The 25,527-nt window shown below is 35.6% G+C and overlaps 1 protein-coding gene across 1 annotated transcript in view; it reads right to left on the bottom strand.

Moving 5' to 3' along the window:
* Positions 1–3,157: 3,157 nt before the first annotated feature.
* gpc5a (glypican 5a) overlaps positions 3,158–25,527 on the bottom strand; it is a 160,128-nt gene continuing 137,758 nt past the window's right edge. The window contains exon 8 of the mRNA XM_081361426.1: positions 3,158–3,965. Within this exon, the coding sequence (XP_081217552.1) occupies positions 3,823–3,965 (143 nt within the window). The 3' untranslated portion in view covers positions 3,158–3,822. The remainder of the gene's footprint in view (positions 3,966–25,527) is intronic.

The raw sequence follows: 25,527 nt of genomic DNA on the forward strand, positions 1-25,527 counted from the left end.
GTACCAGCATAAATATTGTCCATTTTAATATTTCATCCCAGTGGCAAAAGAAAAACAATACAAGTAATACATATAATGGTACCACTTTAAAATAAGTGTTCTCTTTCATGCACATTAGTTATGCATTACTAACAAAGAGCAATTTATTTTTTACAGCACTAATAAAAATATAAATTAACTTTGTTAATGGTGTTGGTGAATAAAAATGTTAGTTCACGGTGCATTAATTCATGTTAATGGATACAACTTGTGATTGAGATTAACATTACCCAAGATTAATATTAATGTAAGAATTGATATTAGATTAGTATTGTTCATTGCTAGTTCTAATGTAGTTATCTAATGTTAACCAATGAAACCTTATTGTTAATTTGTACCCATTTAAATATAAAATAAATTTTTATTAACATAAAATTATAAAACAAAAAATATAATATAATAATATAATGTTTTTAAAATATAATATAATATAATCATTATATATATATATATATATATATATATATATATATATATATATATATATATATATATATATATAAACCAAGCCACATTTGTAGGATCATTAAAGCTCCAATATGTAGGAATTTTGTAATAAATTTTCCGAAAATAACTTGCACAGTGTGATATATTTCCTCCAGTTGTGTACTTACAATATCTCAAAAGTCTCCAAATATTTTTTATTTCAGAGAAATTCCGATTTTAAATAACTGGCCGTCCCGGAAAAGAAATGTCGCGCCTCAGTGACACAATGTCCGCTCTATCCTTTTTTTCCGGTGTGGACCATGTGATAGGATATTCCACCACACCAGATTTATTTTTTATTTTTTTACAACAACTTTATTGAGGTTTTTTTTCTTATCACAATAAACAATAAAGACGTCTGACAAAGAATAAAAAAATAAAAAATATGACCCACCACACCGGAATATCGCATGGTCAAATGCGGAAGTGGTGGTTAAAGCGTTATAGCCATAGACTGTAGGTTATAGCCTGTATGGATCACGAACTCTTTGGCGAGTATTGAAGTGCCAACAAAACGAAAGCGTCCATATTCGGATACACGCAGACTGTGTGACAAACGGAGGAATAAAACCCGGATAAATATCGGCAGGCGTTTTCGAGATGGAGAGAGCTGCGCGACTATCTTGGACTTGACAGAGACTCTCTCGCGAGTGTATTGAGACAGGTAAGACATGCAACTGTCAATAATAGCCCTTATAAACAAAGTTATATAGCTCTTTGTACTTTGGTAAGGCTTTTTATCACGTGTGGTGACCGAGATTATGGCAGTACAATTAAATACAATCAGATATGATGTTAAAAAAATATATTTAGTCATTACTTGCAAATGTTCGTTCAAATTTACTTTTAGATATTGGTTTGAACACGTTAAACAACACGGCATTAACCATAAAAACGTAAAACTGCACAACATTAACCAAACAAATCATTTGACAAATAGCTGTATGTTGTAACGGGATAATGTAGCATAACATTTCACGTTCCTTGCAGTTCATTAATTATGATGGCATAAAATAATACGATCAGACATACATGTAATACAAAAACGAATAAATTACCTCATCCGTGATCATGATTCATTAATTCCATGTAGATATATCGCTAGATGGTGAAAACGCATTAAAAACGACATCTCCCATCGTCACCTCCTTCATAGCGTCATCAAGCTTCGCCTTTGTTATTGTTGGAAACTGCGCCCTCTTGTGGTCAAATACCAAAGTCGCATACTGGAGCTTTAAGTATTTTTTTTTTTTTTTTTTGACATTAAATAAATTTTTCTCTCATGTTTTCTTTTATTTTTAAATTGGGATGAAATGTTACCTGGATATGTTCTAGAAGTTTCACAAGATAATCATTTAAAATAATCATACTTATTTTTCAATTAATCAGAAATCTTCATCTTCAAGTTGAATGTACACAATCTTAAACTGATTTAAACTGAAGGACTATTCGTTTCTTTGAGCACAAACTTTTTAATGAGATACTAAGTGCATCTTTACATTTTGATCTGTTCCTCACACAACGCTTCAGAGAGGCTTCAGAAGACATGGAGGAACATCACTTAAAGATGACGAGTCCCTGTAAACCTGGAGGATTGGATATGTTCCTCGTGAAGAAATATACAAAAAATGATAACTGTGGGAATCATTTTAAATCTGTCATGAGTCTTATTCTTTTTTCATCAGAAGTGCCACAGAGTGCATAAGTAATTTGAAGAGCCCGAACACTGATAGAAAAACTCAGAAGCAAAGATCTTTCACAGTCCTCCGAGGAGCCCTTTGAAGCTCTTCAAGAAAAGATAAAAAAACTGCGTCCTGAGATTTGCCAGTATATTAATGAGTTCAGTTGACCGTTTGGGGCAAAGTTTTCATTGTCAGAAAGAGCTGTGAGAGAACAGGAGATGAAATGAGCGATTCCTCTGTATTTATCTTCTCCTGGACCTCTGAGACTGCGTTCTACATGAGGAAGGTCCACATTTAATAGTCTAAAAAGCTCTTGAGCGCTGTACTCTAGACAAACCCAGTCTGGAGTGACAATAAATGTCCGGTAGAGTCAACATGAAACAACATCCACGGCACATTTTACTTGCATAATGTGACATATGCCTGCATTAAAAAAGGATATTCAATGAGAAATAATGATGGGCTGGATCTCATTTTCTCCACGTTTCCCAATGGTCATGCTTTTTGTTCAGATATATTGTTATTTGTTACTATTGCTGTAACAATTTGAGTTGATAATTGAATCCAAAAAGCATGAATTAAAAGTAAAGTAAAAAAAAAAACAAACAAAAAAAAAAACTGATGAGCATCACAATTTTAGTGTTACTAGTAAATATTAGTAGTAACACTTTATGATTTGATTTTTAGTTAATGCATTAGTTAACATGAACAATGAGCATTTTTTCACATCTTTGTAAATGTTGATGAAAAATATTCATTGTTTGTTCATGTTAGTTCACGGTGCATTGGCTAATGTTTACAAAATGTATTAGTAAATGTCCAAATGAACATTAGTTCGAAGTATTTTTAAGTTAACTAATGTTAACAAACAAAAACTATACTAATATACTGTAATAATAGAGCATGTTTTTTTTGTTTTTTTTGCATTTAACCTCCTGTGGCAAATATTTAGTTTCATTATATGTTTAATGTCACTCTGTAACCAAGAATAAATACATTGTAAATCAACACATCTTTATACATTTTGTTAAGATGCGTCATACGCCATTTCAGATGAAAAGAAACAACAACAGTACATTTAAAAATGCTGAAAAAGGAGGTCATTTAGGTACATGGTACCAAGACATATTCAAAAAGCAGTACGTGACATCAGAAATATTGCATAACTTCTATTAAAAACGCTGATATGCGACTGTGCTCATTTCAGCTCAGAACTATGCTTTGAATAGATCATACATCATTAAAGAATTAAATTAATTCTCTGAAAGTGTTACTCTGAACCCTGTAGAAAAGACATTATTCAAGGCAGTAAAGTGTTCGCAGAATTTTTAGTAGCCTGTTACGTTCACGATAGAAACACTTTGTGATTAAAAAGGTTTATAAAAAGGACAGTTTTGTTTCTTACTGTCCCCTCTCAGTTCATTTTCTTTTCACCATCACCAGTCCTCAATGCATTGCAATGCCAGTTTTGTCCATTCTCGATCCATTTCCATTAGAGGACATCTCTTTGCTGGAATTTCAACCTCAGTGTTTTAAAAGCTGGCACATTTTCTTTCCAGAAAACAGCGTGAAAAGCGGTCCTCGGACTGGGGTTCGGACCCAGAGTTGGCTGATATTATCCTGACAACAGCCCAAACACGCATATCGAGACCAGAGCCAGCGGGACGGCTCGTGTTCCTCCGGTGCCAGAATTCATCTGATCAAAGTCTTTGGTTTGAGGGTGATGGTATCGGTGATTGTTGCTATTTTCCGGTGTCACTGCAAGAGAAAAGAGAAAGAAATGAAAGTATTTCCACTCGACATTCAAAGCGTGTGTTTTCAGTGTGATGAGGAATGAGGATAACTACAGTAGATCAAGTTCCTGGGAAGTTCCTACTTATGAGTCGTAACCACTGCTGTCTTCAAGTCGTGATGAAACGACGACATGAAGGTATTAATGAAGAACTGTTAAAGAGGATCTATTATGCTTTTCCAAATGTTCATCTTTGTTTAGTGTGTAATGTGTGTGAAAAGGCTCTGCAAAGTCACAAAGTGTCACTATATCTGTTTCTGAACTCCCTGAAACGCCTCAATTGTAGTCTTGAGTTTTCTTCCTGGAACGAACACGTCACAATATTCCTCATTTAAATAATCTTTATTAATGTTAGTTCACAGTGCATCAACTAACACAGATGCATTGTTTGATTTAGTTTCATCATAATGTTGAATGCATCTTAAAAGTCATTGTTACGACCTGTGTTTATGTAGCCTATTGTTTTCCTCTTCTCTTCCTTGTTTTGTCTGATTTTGAACAGGTTGTCCAATGACGGGCTGTCAGAAAGCCATTGGTTGTCCAGTCGGGGCGTGGTCTTTATAAGGACGCTGCTGGAACTTGTCTGGGAGCTCATGGCTCCGGAATCCCTCATCTGGCCGATGATCAAATTTGAGTGTATTGGTGATGTTATTTAGTGTAGTTCAAGTGAACGTGCAACCTTTTGTAACATCTGAAACCGTTTCCCCTTGTCTAAACAACATGTCCTAAAAAGTGTGGAGCGTAGGGGTGTCCTGCCTCGTTTATTTTGAAATTGGTTTGAGCTCTGTTTTTGGCAGGGATTTAGGTAAGTTAAATGCATTTTCTTTTGTTATTGGATTAGGTTATTAATTCTCTCCTCTTTTCTTTTTTTATATTGTTTTGTTTGTTATTTTGGCCTTTGGGACACCCTGAAGAGATGCTCTTTATTTCACTTGTTATTCTTTAATAAATGTATTACTTTTTCTGCTTAGATTTTGTGCATGTGTTTGATTATTCGTTGCTGGGATTCCATTACCACAACCCAACGTTATTTATGACGCCTCTTTAGTGTTTTCTATATTTCCCTATGCAACGTAACAGTCATTCAATTGTTAGCTGCAAGTTGGAACCACTTTTCAACAAAGGTTTCCAACATACGTACATTCAGTGTATCCACCGGAGTCATTAAAATGGATGTACGTAACGGATGCTGTCATGTACAGTATATAACAAAGTGTGCAATGCATAGATTCCCATCGTTCCTGCCAGAGGAGCTTCAAAGCCAAAAACTACATCTATCCCCCAGTAGGATCCTGAAAAAGATGAGAAGATATTTCCAGGAAAGATATTTCCAACCATTTTGTTTGTACATGTGCATGCATTTTTTTTTTTAAACATCATTCTTTACAAGAACTGCTCACATTTCTTGGCATAGGACCGCTTGGGAATATTTATTTTAACTCTGATATGTTTGAATATGCTTGGCAAACCATAATCCATTATTAACGCAATAGAAGATTTAGACGGGACCATACATAATCAGAGAGCAAACAAAAGATACTGTGAGCGATCTACGCGATACACACTTGCACAAGGAACGCACGCGTTCACCAGGGTCAGCAAAAGCCATTGACATGACTCCCTCAAGGAGCCACAAATCATGTTTGAGCTTTTGTCAAATAAATCTGTGTGGACTGAAATTAAGCAGGTATCGATCGACTGCTGTGATGTCCCCAGACGGCCATCTTAAGGGCTGATAGGAGACACGCGTGGGGGTCCGACTGAAGACATCGATCCTCGAGCGGCTTCAGAACCTCGATGAGAAGCGGCAGCATCCGATGAGACGCTCGTGAGAGAAAACATGCCAGTGGTGGCCGAGGTACAAATCCTGTCCATAGAGAAGCTCTTCAAAGTCCAGCGCTGCTTTCATAGGTTTGACAACACACAGAGCAAACAAAGATGAACAGAAGAGGTCGAACGTCTTATCTAAACCACCGCTGATTCTGATAGATCTTCAAAACATAATGAGAAAAGCAGATACAGGAACGTCTTTTTGTAAACCGACCAGGGGATCTGATAAACAATGCCCTTACATGCTTACGATGCAACAGAAAGTTGAATTCAACATCCCGTCAACTCTTATTGACAGTACAAATGAATGAAATTGCTGCTGAAAATCAAGTCTTTTTCAAGTCTTTTTTTTTAAATGTATGTAGATTCTGAAGGGCAGTAAAAAAACACACAAATGTGTGATACTCGAATACATTTATTTAAATGTTACCAATTACCAAGTTTTAAATTACTACTTTTTCCGTGCAAAATGTCAAATAAATTAATAAATAAATAATCTGTATTTTGTTGATGTCAAGGACTCTTGGTTGGTGTCCCATCAAACTCTATATTTGAGCAAATGAATCTGTCACTCAGTTAAATTAGACAGGTGTCAACACAGACAGGTTGCATGACATGCTTTCATCCTCAAAAATCACGAACAAAACCGCACAAACTTCAATCATGGTTCCGTGCTGTGTCCTCGCTTGATGTCCAAAGTAATATATGCAAAACCAGAGCCGCATTTACAACATGTTTGGCTTGTAGTCCCACAATTAAGAAAAGATGTTAGAAATCTGAAGCCGCATGCGTGACTGTTGCACAGCTGTGCTGGTCATTACGCCTCGAGCTGGGAGCACTGGTCTGATTACTCCGTCCCACCGGAGCCGTGTCAGACCCCATTAGGAGACGGAAGACAAGAGTGATGACCCATCTCCTCCGATGCATCCCTCCTTTCCTCCGTCTCAGCACACGCCGGCGCAGGAATACCAATGACTGGCAGCCTGTAATCTGTGAGCGGAAGCTGATTACTTTCTGGACACGCACAGAATGCATATCAGGCGCAGGGTAGAGACAAACGCGCTCAGATGTGGCCAGGAAAGCCAATAACGACAAATGGATCTCACTGCCTGGTTAAAGGGCTCAATCAATATCTTTCCAATTAGAATTTAGCTCAGCGTGGTTTTGAGTCTGAAAGAATGAGCCATATGATCGCTTTTAATCAAGCATTAATCAATTAAGGTCACATTTACTACATTTACAAATTCACATTTCGAACACAATGGGACGCAGTGTGAGGATTGTACAGGTTTGAATCTGGCATCACAAAATGGTAAATAAAAATTGTTTTAAAAAATGTCCTCGTTTGTAAATGGCTTTGGATGATCTTCCAAAAATTCCTTTTAATTACATTTAACAATTTGAAACTTTGATTAGCTGTGTTTCCATCCACCTACACTGCAAAAAATGATTTGTTGAAATTAATAAAAAAAATTATCGGAAGTGGTTGCATTCAATTTATTGTATTTTTACGTGCATTTTGTGATATTGCATACAAAAAAAAATGGCTATATATATATATATATATATATATATATATATAATTTCTATTATTTTCTCTTGTCACTTTCTATCACTTTAAAAATGTCTATAAAAAGTCCATAAATAAATATATATAAACAGACCTCTGCTTTGCTCTGCTTGTGTACTGATACAGTCATCTCGGTTTATCTTTAGTGAGTAAACCTGATGTCCCTTTTGCCCAGTTGATTTTCTACAGTCTGTTTCGGCCTAAACAAACGCTACACAACGAGCTTTAGCACCAGAAGAGTTTCAGATAATGCTACAAAGACAAAGTTGGAGGCTGATATAAAATCAATGCAAGTTAAATCTTTCAGACCTCTGAGAACAATGATCAATAACACAACAACCAGGAAGGAAAAAAGCCGAATAAAGAGGCTGTCGGTGGGTGGGGATGGAGAAGTGAGTTGTGTCTTGTCTTACACAATATGCCCATTCAGACTTTACAAACACAAATAGAAAACGCAAAGAAACATGCAAGCAAATCTTTCATTTTAAATATGCAAATGCATTACTGAATTCAACACACTGAAGTTTGTCATCCTATGTCTTTCTTCAGATATTCCATGGGAGCAATGTAAACATTTCCAGCACTGAAAATATAATCTCAAAAAACGTCTTCATTAATGATGAATTCATTCATATGTGCCAGGAATGCAACCACTTGGCATGGAACACGGCACAAACCAGAAAGAAACATTAAGATATGCAAGAGTAATTAAGCCAAACAAACAAAACACAAATTGCATAACCCTTTTCCTCTTTTATAGAAGAAAACCATTTTTGTTTAAAATGCAATTTAAAGTTATTTTAGCCATCAAGTTATTATAAAAGCATGTGCACTATATATATATATATATATATATATATATATATATATATATATATATATATAGTACCAGTCAAAAGTTTTGAAACATTACTATTTTTAATGTTTTTGAAAGAAGTCTCTTATGCTCATCAAGCCTGCAGTAAAAAAAAAGAAAAAAAAAAGTAATATTATGAAATACTATTACAATTTAAAATAATGGTTCTCTTTTTTAATATATTTTAAAATGTAATTTATTTTTGTGATGCAAAGCTGAATTTTCATCAGCAAGTACTCCAGTCTTTGGTGTCTTATGATCCTTCAGAAATCATTCTAATATGATGATTTGATACTCAGTTATTATCAATGATGGAAACACTTGTGCTGTTTAATATATTTTTTTGGAATACTTTTTTCAGGATTCATTGATGAGTAAAACGTTAACAGCATTTATTCATAAAAACAGCATTTATTCAAAATAAAAACATTTCTAACAATATAAATCGTTACCATCACCTTTTATCAATTTAACACATCCTTGTTGAATTAAAGTACTAATTTCTTAAAAAAAAAATAGTTATTGTTCCCAAACTTTTGAACGGTAGTGTATATTGTTACAAAAGATTTCTATTCTAAATAAATACAGTTCTTTTTAAATTTTTATTCATCAAATAATCCTGAAAAAAGTATCTCAGGTTATAAAAAAAATATTAAGCAGCACAACTGTTTCCAACATTGATCATAAATCAGCATATTAGAATGATTTCTGAAGGACACCAAAGAATGGAGTACTTGCTGATGAAATTTCAGCTTTGCATCACAAAAATAAATTACATTTTAAAGTATATTAAAAAAAGAGAACCATTATTTTAAATTGTAATAATATTTCATAATATTACTGTTTTTGTTTTTGTTTTGTTTTTAACTGCAGGCTTGATGAGCATAAGAGACTTCTTTCAAAAACATTAAAAATAGTAACGTTTCCAAACTTTTGACTGGTACTGTATATATATATATATATATATATATATATATATATATATATATATATATATATATATATAATAGCCCTCTTTTGTTGTATTTCATCCATTTGTATGCCAATAAAAGCTAAAAGCATGTCCTAAATAAATAAATGCAGATGTAAGTTATATTTATTTATTTTTGTTCAATAAAAAAAAAACAAAAAAAAAACTATAAAACAAATAATACTGAAATGCATTTTGCAGGCAGCATTCCTCATGTCACAGCTGTGATTTTGCTTTGGGAATGAGCATTGCTGACGAGCTGTTCTCTTAAGGTCAGTAGAGTCGCTGTACGCTCATCAAACGCCGCTGGCAAACACTCCACAGACTGCGACTCACAGCACTTCCATTCAAACGCCAGCACAAAAGCTCAAGGTTGACGAGTTTAGTCTGCGTTCCACTTCACTTTTGTGATGTATACTCATCACTCACTACACATAAATATATATTCAGTGGTGTGCACACTTGTGCATTTTATTGAAATGTGTCTCTGAAATATCACTTTAGTTTTTAGAAGCATTGCACAGGTTGTCATTTTTACATCAAACGTGCACGAGTTCTGATTGGCCCTGTTTATACCTGGTATTAAGATGCATTTTGGTCGACCGGATCGCAAGTGGACGACGCTAAAGACAGGTGTAAACGGGGTCTAACATGTTTTGACCTTGTCCACTTTCGACCAGATTGCTTTCATAAGCCCTATTCGGACGGGACTGGTTTCACAGGGGGACGTTAGAGAAATACCTGTTTCACAGACGTACTTTGAGATTTTAATCCTGTCCGAATCTGCCATGTCTGTCTTTTTCCCAAACGACCTCTGTAAAAATTCCAGAGCAAATTACCTACTGTTTTTCGTCAAACTCGGCGGTCCTCAGAGAAATCTAATCCCGTCCGAATGCGAATGTCTGTGATTACCGGACATTTTTTTTCCAAAACGCTTTTTCTTATGTGTTTTGGTCAACGTGAACTGCCATACAATCTCTCACTATCGCGCCGGTATTCAAGTTTCTGCTTTTTGCGCACCGATAATCGATGTAAATGTGTTTGGTAGCCTACACTGCGAAGAAAAAATTAAATAAAAAATGAAATCAACAAGAAGAGCCAAATCACGTAAACTGTTAAGACTGGCTACTGTAATATCAGTTTCAGGTAAGATTACTTTAATTTCTGCACTTAATTACATAACGTGTAAATTATATTTAACGTGTAAGTTAAAACTTTTTATTCCGGTGGGTTTATTATAAGAACCCAGTTCTATAAAATCATGATGATAAATCTATGTTTAGTTTTTTTTTATACTACAATTTTTATAAAAGGTTTACAAAACAATAAATACGTTAGGACGTTTTACTTTATATTTCAAAGTGCTTAATTTTAAAAGTACTTAATTTCAAATGACCATACGCAATCCACGCATTCTGAACACGTGATCTTCTGCAATGCCCACATGTAAAACAGACACTCCTACCTCGGTAATAAACACGGAGATGTTAGTCCCGTCCGAATCCATACATGAAATCACAGACGTAGGTTGATAAGAATTGTAACTCAAACATCGTTTGGAAAACTAGTCCCGTCCGAATAGGGCTATAGTTAAAATACTCATGTGGTCGAATGTGTTCGAACAGCCACAAAAGACCGTCTACTGACCTAACGCGTAAACATTATCAGAAGTGCACTAGCCAAACGGGATTTAAACTTTGTCGGCATTAGATCCAAGTTTGGTTTGAAGATAAAAAATGTACCAAGCACAATGTTCTCTCACCACTCTTGATTTCTAACACACACTCACAGCGTTCGGCTGGTCTTGTGGCTGTCAGAACAGAAACGAAAGCTGATGCTCTCCACATGTTTTTCCGTCGTTTCCGGTTGTGTTCATATGTAAAAAAAAAACATATTTTGTCCATAAGGTCAAAAGATTTGAAAAAGCCTATACATTTACCCGCCCATAGACTCTCCCCAGGAAGAAATCAGGACAGAATTGTTTGAAAGTGGACAAAAGAGACGGATTAAAACACCAGGTGTAAAAGGGTATGTCTCTCCCTCGTCCACTTGTGATCCGATCTACCAAAACCAACTCAATACCAGGGGTAAACAGTGCCTTTGTTTCATTTTTTACATCACAACAAAACAGCTGTTTTAACAGTGTAAATACTTCTTATAGCCATCCACTGTCCCATATACTTTAAATGTATCAATCAATTGAGCAGACTTTCAGGAATCTTTTCAGAATTGTGGCTAGTTACCACAGTTTTAATAAAGTAACTGGTATTTCTGTAGAATCCGTGGTCACTATGATCAATTATTGTTTAGATTTAGGACACGCAACAGGAACGAGCGCAATTGACACTGGAATGAGCGGAGACTTACGTTAGCTGATTAGTCAGATTCATTGATTTATGATGAGTTGATATCGCGTTTTAGTATGCTCCCGTTCATAGAGATTTGTTCATGGATAACAAGGCTTTTTAGGTTGGGTGGGTTGAATCTGCGATCTCTGACCCAGTTTGTTTGCTGTCTGCAATACGCTGTGTTTTCAGCCAACTGGAAACCTGCGGTGGCGAAATACTATTGGATAAGTTGGCAACAGACCAAAACAAAAACAGACATTGCAACACAGAACGCACATTTCCAAGAAAAATAACTGGCTGTAGAAGTGTTTTTCAGAGAAACGAGTGAACGTTTCCTAAACATCTGCAAACATATTATGGTATTTTGATGCTTTAGTACAGTCAAAAACGTACATACAGCACCTTTATAAACGTGCCTTAGAAATAAAAACATTACTGATGTGCATCTTGAGACAAAACAATGGCATTGACATTTTAAGATATATCAGTGCAAGTTGCTTCGAGTTAAAACAGCTCAAACATGCATTTTAGTCTGAGATTTTAGTCCGTCCAGTGATGTCTCACTGCAGAGATGAGACATCTACACAGAGCAGTGCACACACACACACACAGAGCTCAGTTTTACATCTATTTAGTAGAAAGTATGTAGTGCAACAAGCTTAAATATGTACCATGAACTGTATCGACTCCTCGAATACAACATTCAGCAGACTGAGGCTTGCTAATAGAGACAGAGAACATGAGGAGAAGAAAGAAGAGGGGAGTGGTGTCGTCTCGAGAGCACTCATGTTTCCGGCTGTAGGAGGGAGTGGAGAGGAAGGTTTATCCGCATGAGACCCGTGTGTGTGAAGCTGGCAGAAAGCTCGCGCTCGCCCACCCGACAGGCTCAGGAGTCCACCGCTGCTTCACTCCATTCATCCACAGCCCCACAGGACAGCGCGGAGCATCGCCTGTGTCCAGTATCCCTGTGCATGCTGGGATTCGGCTCATTCTGCTCCAGCAGCTTTGTGTTCACGCAGCGTTTATTGTAATGGCCGTGAACAGATGTTAAAACGGACAATCTATGAGTCTTTTAGTTGATCGCTAATGCGTTCCTTATGCTCAATAATGCTTTCCACTTGTGTCTTTTCTTTAAACTCAACATAAAATCAACATGTTACCACCTATAATTCACCTTTGTGTTCTTATTAGTCGCTTTCGCACATGAAACCGGTTAGATTGCTGTAAAAATAACAGATTGTATTCTGCTGTTCACACTCGCAACAGCTTTCCGTCCTTTTACCGCATTGGCAATCTTCACACGTCAGCACCGAAATGTTGTTAAAACAAATATGATGTAATCTGACTGAACATTCGCTCAATATATATATATATATATATATATATATATATATATAGCTGAAATAAAATATAAGTACTACATGGTAAACTTAGACAAGTTGAAGTTGAAGTATAAAAATTCCTAAACATAAAACTGAAATAAAAATAAAAGGTAACTAGGAATATATAAAACAAAAACTAATAAAAATGACAAAAGCATAACAAAATGACTAAAATAATGATAATATATAAATATATTATAAAAATGATAAATATATCAGATAATATATCATAAAAATGATAATATAAAATCTCATTCAAAGTATGAATAAATACTACACTAGTATATAAATAATGCTAAAATAACAAAATGACATCAAAAATGACATCACTAACCCCTCCCACTTTTCGGATCATCGGATAAAATCGCACCACTGAACATCCTAATTCACTCTAACTGGAAATGTTTCACATTTAGAATAATAAGAAATAATTTCCTTTGCATTTCATAGTAATTCCATGTCAAGTCCACAATCTAGGCAACATTTTCTCATTAACCGGTGAATTCATGTGTACGAAATCCCTATACGCATACCCCTGCTAAAATAATCCGTATTTATATTTGTGTTAATATATGTTTCCACACCAGAAGACACTTCAATTGACTACATAAATATATTATGAAGACTGCATGGATAAATGATGCAACCTGCATGCAACACTAGATGTTCTCTGTATGGAAGTGTCATGATGATGTGGTCAGTCGCTGGGATGTTGCTAGATCATTTCTACTGTGTGCTTGCTATGATGTTACCAAGTAGCAAAGCAAAGGTGAATCACACAGTATTGATATTCAAAATACCATCTCACAATCTGTGACGCAATCCGTCACACGAGAGCCACTTCAGGGCCGCTGTGTCATTAGCAGTATGGCTTTCTGCTGTTCCGGAAGTAAAGTAGGCTAGGGCTTTTCCAAAAAAATCCACATTGAATAAAAACCTGGCTGCAACACTATTATTGTGGCAAGGTAGAGGCTAGAGACGTGACACACATACTGCGCTGTATGGCCATTACATCACTGTCAATCACATGGCCCATGCAGGCAAGTTAGTCCTGACCTTGCTGATGAATATGAAGAAAATCATTGAACTTCCAGGGTTTGATAGATGATTGAAGGCACACATCATTCACCCGTTCCCCGACTCGTGCCAGTGCAGTTCAACAGCGTTCGGCCCGCCTGAGGGAAGTGCTGCTGATGTCTTCAGAGAAAGACTGTATTCAGATTCTGCAGCGCGGGTCATTTTGCTTTGAACAACATTAGTTGCGACCTGCTGCTTGGAAATCACAGACATCTGCTCATGCCAATAGCAGGACAACAGAACAGGGATGGATTTTATGAGATGAAGTAAACGAACAATTTAGGCTAACGACAGCAATTTCAGCACACGACACGGTAACCAAACTAAATTACTCCTGTGAAAACATTCGTGCGACATGATGCATGCAAGCAGTTTTAGTGGAGACACTTAAGTTGACCTAACATGTTTATTTACTTATTTTTCACTTATTTTTACAGTGTTATTTCGGTATTATTTATATACTATTTAAGGTTGCAAAATTTTCAGGTTTGGAAATTTTCAATGGGAATTAACGGGAATATATGGGAATTAACTGGAGTTTGTTTAACTTTGGACGAAATTGCAGATTAGCCTATAACAGGGATCTTAAATATAGTTGAAACTTTTAGTTGACTTTTAGTTATAGTTGACTATAACTAAAAGTCATATAACTATTCAATGAGAGAATCGATTAAAATTATACTCACAAATAAATCAAAGTTAAACATTTAAAAAAAATGTATATTAGTTTGCATGCATGTCTGCTTATGACCAAATACAAGTTTTATACTTCTGCTTGTAACTGATGGAGTTTGTTTAAATCATCCCAAATTTCCAATTAATTCCTGCAAATTCCTCTTAAATTTAACTTAGGAACATTCCCAACATTCCCCAGCTAAACTTTCAAAGCTTGTGGAAAGTTTCCATGAATTTACCGAAAATGTTCAGCCCCTTTGCAACCCTAGAGTTTTTCTTTATTACTATTTTGAATTAGCTTTTTATTTTTTATATTTTCAGTTTATATTTTAATGTTAGTTTAATTATTAGTAGTTTTATGTACTTATCATTTTTATTACTTTTATTATGTTTTAAATATGAATACATACATTTAATTTGTTTTAGTTTTAGTTCAGCTTTACTTTTTATTTCCAGTTAGTAATTTTAGCGCTTCAACAGTTTTTCATCTAATATTTATGTTTTGTCATTTCAGCTTTATTTCAATTAACAAAAATGTTAATACAAAAAAAGAAAAGAAAAACAAATAAAAATAAATACAGAATTCTAAATAAATTTACATTTACATTTAAAAAAAACACATAAAAATAGTAATTAAACATTATTTTAAACATATAAAACATCAATTTGAAATGGAATATGAAAACACTCCATTTTGTATGTATTTACCAAATTTGTAGACTTATAAACTTATATCAAGACTTGTGATGTCCTCAAAAGTAAATGATCCGTAAGCTTAAACCATTAAATGAGCTTCTTTTTTTCTGAAAAACTTTACCACTGTTCACAAAAAAGTATACAACTCACAAGCTAAATTTTACAATACGCATTCACAACTAAATCTTGCGATCAACTGGAGTTGTTCCATGTTGACATCAAACTAATTTTTATTCTGCTAAAAATATAAAAACATTCTGGAGGGGAAAAAAAGTTGATGCATCAAAAGATGAATGAGAATCAACACATCTACAGTATATTAAATTAATAGTCACACATTCAACAAACACGACACATGAGGCTTTTTTTTTTTTTTTTAACTATTTTGAGATGTTGGACACACCTACATCTTGCTATTATGACCAGCTCTGACTCAAAGGTTTTCCTCAATGGAAACCGCAGCATTCAAGTGAGCTTATCTCGTAAACACAGTCATTCTGACATGACTTGAAAGCAGCGTAAGTTTAGGGTCTCTGGGGGTCCAAAAGCCCAACAGCAGTAAACCAGCTCTGAAAGGCTCCGGGTTCCAAGGCCACGATAAAAACAAGGACCTTCAAAGGCTCTGACCCTCCCTAAAGTGGGGAACAGCGGGACGGTTGAGTGGCAAAGGAAAGCAGAGGTGATGCATCTTTCATGAGATGTGCTTCCTCGCAGAAGTAATCCAGGTCAAACCAGACTGACTTCCCCTGATACCGGCGCTGGCAACCTCTCCTGATCCAAAATCCCATCGGACCGCAAGCATTCGGGTTCAGCTCGTTTAGATGAACTCCGTCCAAAAGAACATCACATTCATTTCTTGAAATAAAAACACCTGTGCACGCATCTAATGAATTACTTTTGAGCTCTCGCTTCCCTTTTCTGAACGCCCGGAGAATTTGGCCTTCGCTCCGAAAGGTCCGTGTCTTTATTTTGCACATCATCAACTTTTATTTCTAATAGTCTGAGAAATGTGTTCAAAAATCTCACATGTGAGAAACTGCTTTTATAAAATTGCAACGCACAACAAAAGTTCAGCACGTCTGAAAGCGTTTCATGCCGGACTGCTCTCTGCACTTCAGACGAACAAGACGCTGCTTTGGTCTTCGAAGACTATCAGATGGTGAAACATGAAGTAAAAAACTGACTACAAGCACAGCTTCACCATAACTATTACAAACTCAGTGAGGACTACAAGTGCAGCAAGCCTTACAAGAACACTTCAGACAAAAATGAAACTCATTTACTCATCCTTCTGTATTGCATTTCTCTCTTCTGAAGAATTTCCAAAATCCCACAGTTTTACACAGATGAAAGAAAGTTTGGAATGACATGGGTGAGTAATTGGTGACAGGATTTTCGTTTTCATATCATGAATTATTGATATTTCTTGTTTTTAATGCCATTATGGTTCTTAAGATTCCTCCAGCAAACAATCCAGTTGTAATGCTTCAGTAGCGAGAGTTACAGTCTCCTCTGGTCTCACATCAAAAGCGAAGGTGGTTCCACCCCAAAAGATATTCATCAGCTCATTAGCATAGCGGCCTCAGCGGGATGTTTTTGCCTAAAATCACATTCGCATAATGACTTTAGGTTCTCCCATTTACTCACTTTTCTTGTTAACCTCTCATTAACCTTTTTATTAACAGTCTTGGCACTCGGATCACGCCGAGACTTGTCCTAAATTCATCAAACAACTGGGTGGATTTCTAATGCGGCTCATTAGGCTAAAAACCAACGACATCCCAATCAAAAGTGCAGTTTAATGCACTTTGGACGGGTGGGAAACTGCTGGGTAAAATCGAGTCCAAGAGCCTGTATTTATTTTTCCAAAAACACAGTAGGAATAATTGGGAAAACACTTAAGTCTTTCATTGGAAATTGCTCTCTCAAGCATAAAAAAAAAAATATATAAACAAGCAATTACAAAGAAATTGTGGCGCAGAACTCTGCGATAATCGATTGAATTTCGATGGACTCGTGCCACTTCTAAACCTAAAAGTCTGCAGTTTCAACAAAGCTATATTTTGTGCAAGAAACGCTGTCATTTTTTATTTACTCAACCCTGATTTATTTATCTTCGCTCACCAAGTAGTCTCTCATCCTCACTCCATCTCCAGCACCAGAAAAATATCAAAAGCCTGTGATTCTGTTTCATCCTCATAAGTTACAAAGTTCTGAATTTTAATGACGAGCAATTTCCAAACTGCCTCGTCCGTAATGAACCCATCAGACGGTGAGCTGTAAACGCTCTCCGCTACGTTCTTTTGAGAGAAACCTACAGGACACTTAATTGTGCAAACAACTAAAAACACCCAAATACAGTCTAGTACAGTCTAAAGTCTATTTCAGTCCGCTTTAGCCTTCAGCTACAAGTCTGAAGGGCTGCAATGAATGTTTCATATTGTGACTGCTTCTATTTGATCACTCAAAGTTAACGATTAAAAAAGATGAAAGAAAGCCATGACTTAAAGAAAAGTTGAAAAAGTCTTTAAGCACACAACAATGACAGTATATACACTACCGTTCAAAGGTTTGGGGTCAGTAAGATTTTTAATTTTATTTTTGGGGGAAAGAAATAAAATAAATCAATACTTTTATTCATCAAGGATGAGTTAAACTGATCACAAGTTACAGTAAAGACATTTATAATGTTAGAAAATATTCTGTTTTAAATAAATGCTTTTGAACTTTCTATTCATCAAAGAATTTTGAAAAAAAATAAAAATTGTTTTCAACATTGATAATAATAATGAATGTTTCTTGAGGATCAAATCATCATATTAGAATGATTTCTGAAGGATCATGTGGCACTGAAGACTGGAGTAATGATGCTGAAAATTCAGCTTTGATCACAGGAATAAATTACAGTTTAAAATATATTAAAATAGAAAACAGTCATTTTAAATTGTCATAATATTTCACAATATTACTGTTTTTTTTATTGTTTTTAATCAAATAAATGCAGCTTTGGCGAACAGAAGATCCTATTATATATATATATATATATATATATATATATATATATATATAAAGTTATAAAATATATACTTGATTAATTATAAATTATATAATATACTTTATTATATAATTACTTAATATACTACATTTCATTTCATTTTATTATATTATTTATTTATTCTGTCTTATTTTTTATGAATACAAACCAAAAGATAAAATGTTTTTTACATATAATATAAAGTCACACTGTGCAACTATTTACTGTTGACAAATTTCTACTACCACGTCATTCAACTCAATCTGACTAGCCACACACACACTCTCACACACAGTATATTATTACTCCTGGGAAACCTCCTGACATTCTTTTGTTTATACATGTTTTTTCCAGGGTGCTCTGCTGTTTTTTTGGAAAGCTTGTAAACTGAAAATCCAGGCGTCCATGTTCCTGAAAGCTGCCAGAGCTCTGGGTGTTATAAATAGTTGAGCCCCCGTCTTCATGTAGCATTGCCCTACAAGTGGGAATTTCAGAAGCCCATAATTTGATTCATGACATTCCTTGAGAGACCATTTATGGTGCGAGAAAGGTACGGGCCGGACGGGAGAGCTCTCGCTTTGAAGTCTGTGCAGATAGCAAATGAATTCCATATGATACAAAATCCATCTCATGCCCTCAAGTCTTGACCATTTTAGGCTATGACTGCCAGCACAAGAACGCTGAGAGGTCTGCAGTGCTACTTCATTAGTTTCCAGTAGAGCTAGTGTTAAAAAAAAGATTAAAAGTGCATAAAATAGTTATAACATGTCTAGATATCAGAAGCTCATGAAGACCTAGCAACCATCCAGAAAACTATGATTTAACTTACATTTTTTTGGTTGGAAACAATGCATTTTAATTACATTAAAACACTTTGAAGGCAGAGTGCATTTATTTCAGAAAATATTAAATCTGTTTAACTTTAGTACTGTAGGACTTATGCATCAACATATACAACTGACATAGATTTAAATTATTAATTATTAATTATTCTTATAATGTTTTGGCAACACAATTTGAATTTGCTATAATTTGCCATATTTTTCCCTTTAAAAATGAATGAAAAAAAGTTGACTGTTTCTATTCATTTCATTTTTTAGGGAATACAATATTTGCCACAAAGCAGAGGAGGCATAGTGAACTTTTCAGCAGTTAGTTTATCTCTAAATGCTAAACTGACTGCATATATTTGGTATTAAAACAATGAGTAAATGGAAAAAAAAAAAATCTTGCATCTGCATATAAATCTGCATTTTTGCCTTTAAAATGTAGTACATTTAGTATTAATGCAGTCAGTGCCTCTTTAAAAATAAATAACACAAAATAATACATAAAAGATGTCTTCCACAAGCAATGGGCCAAACTGAGTAAACAAACTGCCATTTCTTTTCAATATATTAGTAAAAGTAAACTAAAATGCCGCCACCGCTAACACTAAAATACATTGGAAACAGCATCAAGTGGAAGTCCAACGGGATCTGGATGTCATTTCTGATCAAGGATAAGGAGGAAGATTAAAAGCTAACTTTCTTTAATAAACACGAATATAATAAAGAGGAAGGCAGCGAGAACAATCGCACAAACTACTCACATATAGACGAGAACCGACGATGAACTGAAAGAAACGGGAGATAAATACACAGGGAACCTAATGACACACAGCTAAACATAACCAGTAACCAATGAGACTAACTAGCAGGTGATCAGGACTGAACTGAAGCACATGAAACCCACACACAGACATGAAATGAACACAAGACACAACATAATACTGACAGGAACAATGAAATCCCCTCTTTTGCTCTCCCTCACCCTGTGTCTGATTAAAGAGGAAAAATGAGAAAGAGAGAGAAAGACCTTCCTGCTATGTGGAGAGAAAGGATCAAGGAACTCTGGTCCATTATCCGACTGAATCAAAGAGAAGGAACATGTGCCTGTGTTCGGGAGAATACAAAGGGAAGAGTCTGTAAAGCAAAAAGAAGAATGGAAGAAAGACATGCTGTACGGTAACAGGGTCAGAGGCTGTGTATAACGCAAAGAAAAGTGAGAAGAGACTCTTAGAACTCTAGACCACTACCGACACGGACAATATTTGACGCACCACAGTCCTTCGAGAAATCCTTCTTAAAAGTCCTGAAGCATTCTTCAAAATTAAATGAAGAAACATGTGTTGTGCACACTATACTTAAAGGGGTGGTTGAAAATGATTTCACTTTTTTAACTTTAGTAGTGTGTAATGTTGCTGTTTGATCATAAACAACAACTGCAAAGTTACAATGCTCAAAGTTTAAAGCAAATGGAGATATTTGCTTTTAAAGAAATCACTTTTTAAGGACTACAACAAACGGCTGGTAGAGACTACACGACATTCCTCCGGGGTTAGTGACAACACACTCTAAAATTTACATAAACCCCGCCCCTGGGAATGCGATTTCTAGATTATCAAGACAGAATATGCTAATCAATGACTAGAAGATAACTACACATCAGCTACATAAATTCATCAACTAACCATTCAGAAATGTCCTTTTGCTTCTACATGTTGTCACTTCTTCTTGAGTCTCTCCATCATTGTCAGACTCATCATTGGTTTGAACATAAAAGGCTAAAAGTTTTTGAAATTTTCAGTGCATGTGTGTGTGAGTGCAAGCTGTTGAAGCTCCGCCCTCTGTGCCGGGAGCAGCAGCTCATTTGCATTTAAAGGAACAGACACAGAACGGTGTGTTTTTGCTCACCCTCAAAAAGTGACAATTTTAACATGTTATATAAAAATATCTGTGGGGTATTTTGAGCTAAAACTTCACATACACACTCTGGGGACATCAGAGACTTATTTTACATCTTGTGAAATGGGCATTATACCACCCCTTTAAGGGAGGGTAGGTGATTTTTGAGAGCCTAGCATTAGCAAGCTAGCTTTGAAAGCATAAAAGCCCATCCCCATGTAGGGCACCTGTCCCGCTTTGTGTTCAGCATTTTCACCCCTTGTCCCGCACGTCGCATATTGAGAAAACGTCCCGCATTTTCATCAGTCTGTTGGTTTTTAATTATCATGTTAAGAAAACGTGCATGCGTTATTTTGCCTTTTTAAGAAAGCATTTTATTCTTTTTGTGGCGTAGTTTTTCACCTATATTTAACAGATACAAATACAACCGCTGTTTTTTTAATCCTATCCAATGGTTGAAAAGAAAAGAGTAAACACGGTCACTAGTAGGTTGTGACAGCTGTCAATCAAAATGTGGAGCGGTGATTCGTTCCATGGGTTCCCTGTCAGAAAACAAATGGATAATTCTGTCAATTAAAATTTTAATTTAACAGAATTTATAAACTTGTTGCCTGATGTTTTAATTCACATCCTTTCTAAAAAAATATGAACGTTTTTGGTTTAATATATGCTTAATGTATAAGACTGTCAATGATCTAATTTCATGTAGTTTCATATTTTATTTGTTCATTGTTTATTTTGTTGGATTTTAATTGGACTAAATTGGACTTATCTGCATGATGCTGCTGCCTTTGGGCTCAGTGATGTTGAATTTAAATGACATGTAAAATAAAGACATGTTATGTTACATTATGATGTGATGATGTTTTCTGGAAGGGACTAAAGAACAAATAATTTTTATCAGCTGAAAGGCAGAATACAAATGTTTTTTAATAAGTTAGATATACATTATATAACAGTTTCAGGTTATGTTTTAGTGTTGGTAACATGTCCCACACAAACTTATAATCGTCCCACATTTGGTTTGTTTGATAGTGGTCACCCTATCCCCATGTCTCAAAACACATAACTTTACAATAACATTACAGCTCTGACTTCTACCATCTGACTGCTGCAGATTAATTTTGGTGTTGATAGTGTTGACATAGCAACACATAAATCTGAGTTTGAGGACGTGAGCAGCTACATGGTATGAAAGCAGCATAAGCTCTTTGTTTCGGTTCAGGAGGAACTGTAAGGTGGCTTCTGTCTGTTTACAACTCTGCATATGTTAACGGACATAGGCCAGTAAGAGCTGTGCATGTTAACCCTCTGGGGACCAAACGGTTTTTGGGGTCCTTGAGATGTTCTGACATGCCTTGACATTTGTGCTTTTTTCAGTTATTTATAAACATGTTAATGGCAAAGGTGTAAATTCACTCTATATAGCACAAAAAGGGCTACCATAATATGCGAGCACGTGTATGTAGATGTTTGTATTTTTAAGAGAATAATGTTTATGCGTGGTTATTGGAAAAAATTAAAATGAAAGTTGCTGAATTAAGACCACAAAACACATATTAAATATGTGTCCACAAGACTTTTGACTAATGGATGTTGTCCCTTTGAGTTCTAGCTTCAAAATAATGTAAAAATAGTCTTGCTTTATCGTTCACAAAAAAAAAAAATACATTGATTTAAATGGTGTAAAACAGGTTTTGCTTGGAAAGCCAATATGCGAGGGGGAGGAGTAGTTTACATCTTAGATTACAATGTCCCACCCACTCTGCATAATAATGAGCCTTTCACTCACGTGTGAAACTGACTGAGCCACAATGCAAGGACAAAAGATGTATTTAGAAGAAGACTTATATAGACCATTTAAGATTTCGCTTACATCTCTCTTGTAAATATGTTTTGCTATTTTATTAAAAATGTTACAATTACAACAATAATTACAATTTCAACAATATTTCAAGTGTACTCTTTCTTTGTAAAAAAAAAAAAAAAAAAAAAGATTATAGGCCTACATTTTATCATATGTGTTCATTAGTTTGAATATAGCCAACATTGGAACATCTAACATCTTAGTCTATGAATTTATTTTTGACAAAAATAGTATTTTTTTGCAGTTTAATACGTTGCTTATACAAATACATTTTATTTCAACATATTCCAGTCGATTTTTACTCATCTCAGTAGGCTATAGCAAAGCAGTTTATTCTTTCACACACAGACGCGCGATTCATATTTAGGCTAAACAGTCTTTACAAATATGTCCCCTTCATTCATCTCACAGAAAGGCGAGTCATATTATAGAAATGCGAGTCATATTATAGAAATGCGATTCATCTTTTTGCGGTTTACATAGGCCTACACTAACGTTATTCCATAACGTTTTTCCACACGTGAGAAAAGAAAACAGCCTACCTCACTCCTCAGCGGGATCTGCTCCTCATATCAGGAGATATTGCTCCTCATATCAGCACTGTTCTGAGGAATCTTTTCTCCATAAGGTAGGCTATATTATGCCTCACTCGATCGCGACGCGCTTTGTTTACAGCTGATGTGGGCGTTTCACAGCTCTGAAATAGTTCTCAGAATTTGCGTTTGAATAGCACGCGCTCTCCGGGGAGTGGTCACATTACTGTGAATTAGCTCGTAATGAGCTCGACTGGAGTCGCTCTCTTTTTATACAGATTACAGAAGCTGAGAATATTTGTTTTTTATATAAATGACTTCATTTAAAAGATGTGATCTCAAGCTTTATGCCCGTGGGTCTGTTTGCCTGTTTGACTGAATTTTCGCGGAGTTATAGATTATTTTTGAACGTGTTTCAAATGGGAGTTTACTGACAGAGAGAAGGCAGAAACCGCATCATGTTAATTTTTCTTTATTTGTCAAAAAGCAAAACACTTTATTTTTATTGTGAGTATACAGAAAAAAAATAGAAACTCAACAGGATCGATTGATGTATTACACGAAAATGAAAGATCAAAATTAACAGAGCATTTAGTGTTTATTTTCATTGCTAAAAAAAACAAAAAACAAGCAAAACGCGCGGGCGCGTTTGTGGTCCCCAGAGGGTTAAAGGGATGGTTCGGAGTAAAATCAACCTAGGGTCCTTTGCACCATGACCTTGAGCCAAACCCCCCCCAGAAGCCTTTTTCCCTTGGTCGAACATTATTAAAGTTAGAGCTTATTTAGAGATATCAGCCGAATGGCTTAGTGCAGGCGCTAATGGATCCTATGATGTATCTGGTAAATTACCGCACTAATAATGCCCAGAATGACACCAAACTTCTACAGTAGAACAAATAGGTTCTGTACTCATAAAACGAGGCATTGGAAAGTTTGTAAGTACATCAGGAGTTTATTTAAATAACACTTGCCTGACGGCTAATGCTACCGCTAACCCGGACATCGAGGTCACTTCAGTGGTTTGGGAAAAGCCCATAAAAGTCCTGGCAGAAAGCAATGCATAAGGATGTAGTGTAACGACGCCCAGTTATGCAACGATGCACTAATATTTTGTTGGTAAGTACCAGGCAGTTTGCAACAATTATTAGTTGACACCAAGTTGTCAACATTTCGGAAAAAATAATAATTAGTCTTACACTACATCCTTATGCATCACTTTCTGCATCGCTATCCAATGCCTCGTTTTATGAGTACAGAACCTATTTGTACTACTGTAGAATTTTGGTGTCATTCTGGGCATTATTAGTGGGGTCATTTATGAGATACATCTTTGGATCCATTAGCGCCTGCACTAAGCCATCCGGCAGATATCTCTAAATAAGCTCCGACCAAGGGAAAAAGGCTTCTGGGGGGTGTTTGGTTCAAGGTCATGGTGCAAAGGACCCTAGGTTGATTTTACTCCAAACCATCCCTTTAACCTCACTCCCCTGGTCTCAAGAGGTGTGCTATCCTGTAATGTACATATTTATAAACATAATGTACATTTTTATTATTTATACCTTCTATTATTAAATGCTATCAGGATGTGAAGAGTGTTTCAACCAATATAACAAAATTGTAAAACAAAAAGCTAAACACTGCCTTCCCTCCCTTTAATATATGACATCCTGTGACGGTGCAGCAATGTTCAGATGTGATTGAGGAACCACAGGAGATGTTTGACTTCATCATCCTGACATTATCAGCTATTATCAAAATTGTTTGCTCCATAGGATGCACCTGCTCTTAGGCTTCATGTTCCTCGGCTAGTTTATGATGGCGCAAAACAATCTCCGAAACAAATGATTCTCGTGAGATGGCATGCCGCCAATACCATTACAGATCTCCAGCAGTGCTAATCAGTGGCCAATGGACCTGGTTGGCTGAAGGCATTGTTTGATTTCCATCAATTTAGACAAGTCCAT

Source organism: Scardinius erythrophthalmus (genome assembly GCF_964197995.2).
Source record: "Scardinius erythrophthalmus genome assembly, chromosome: 3".
NCBI classification, from domain to species: Eukaryota; Metazoa; Chordata; class Actinopteri; order Cypriniformes; family Leuciscidae; genus Scardinius; species Scardinius erythrophthalmus.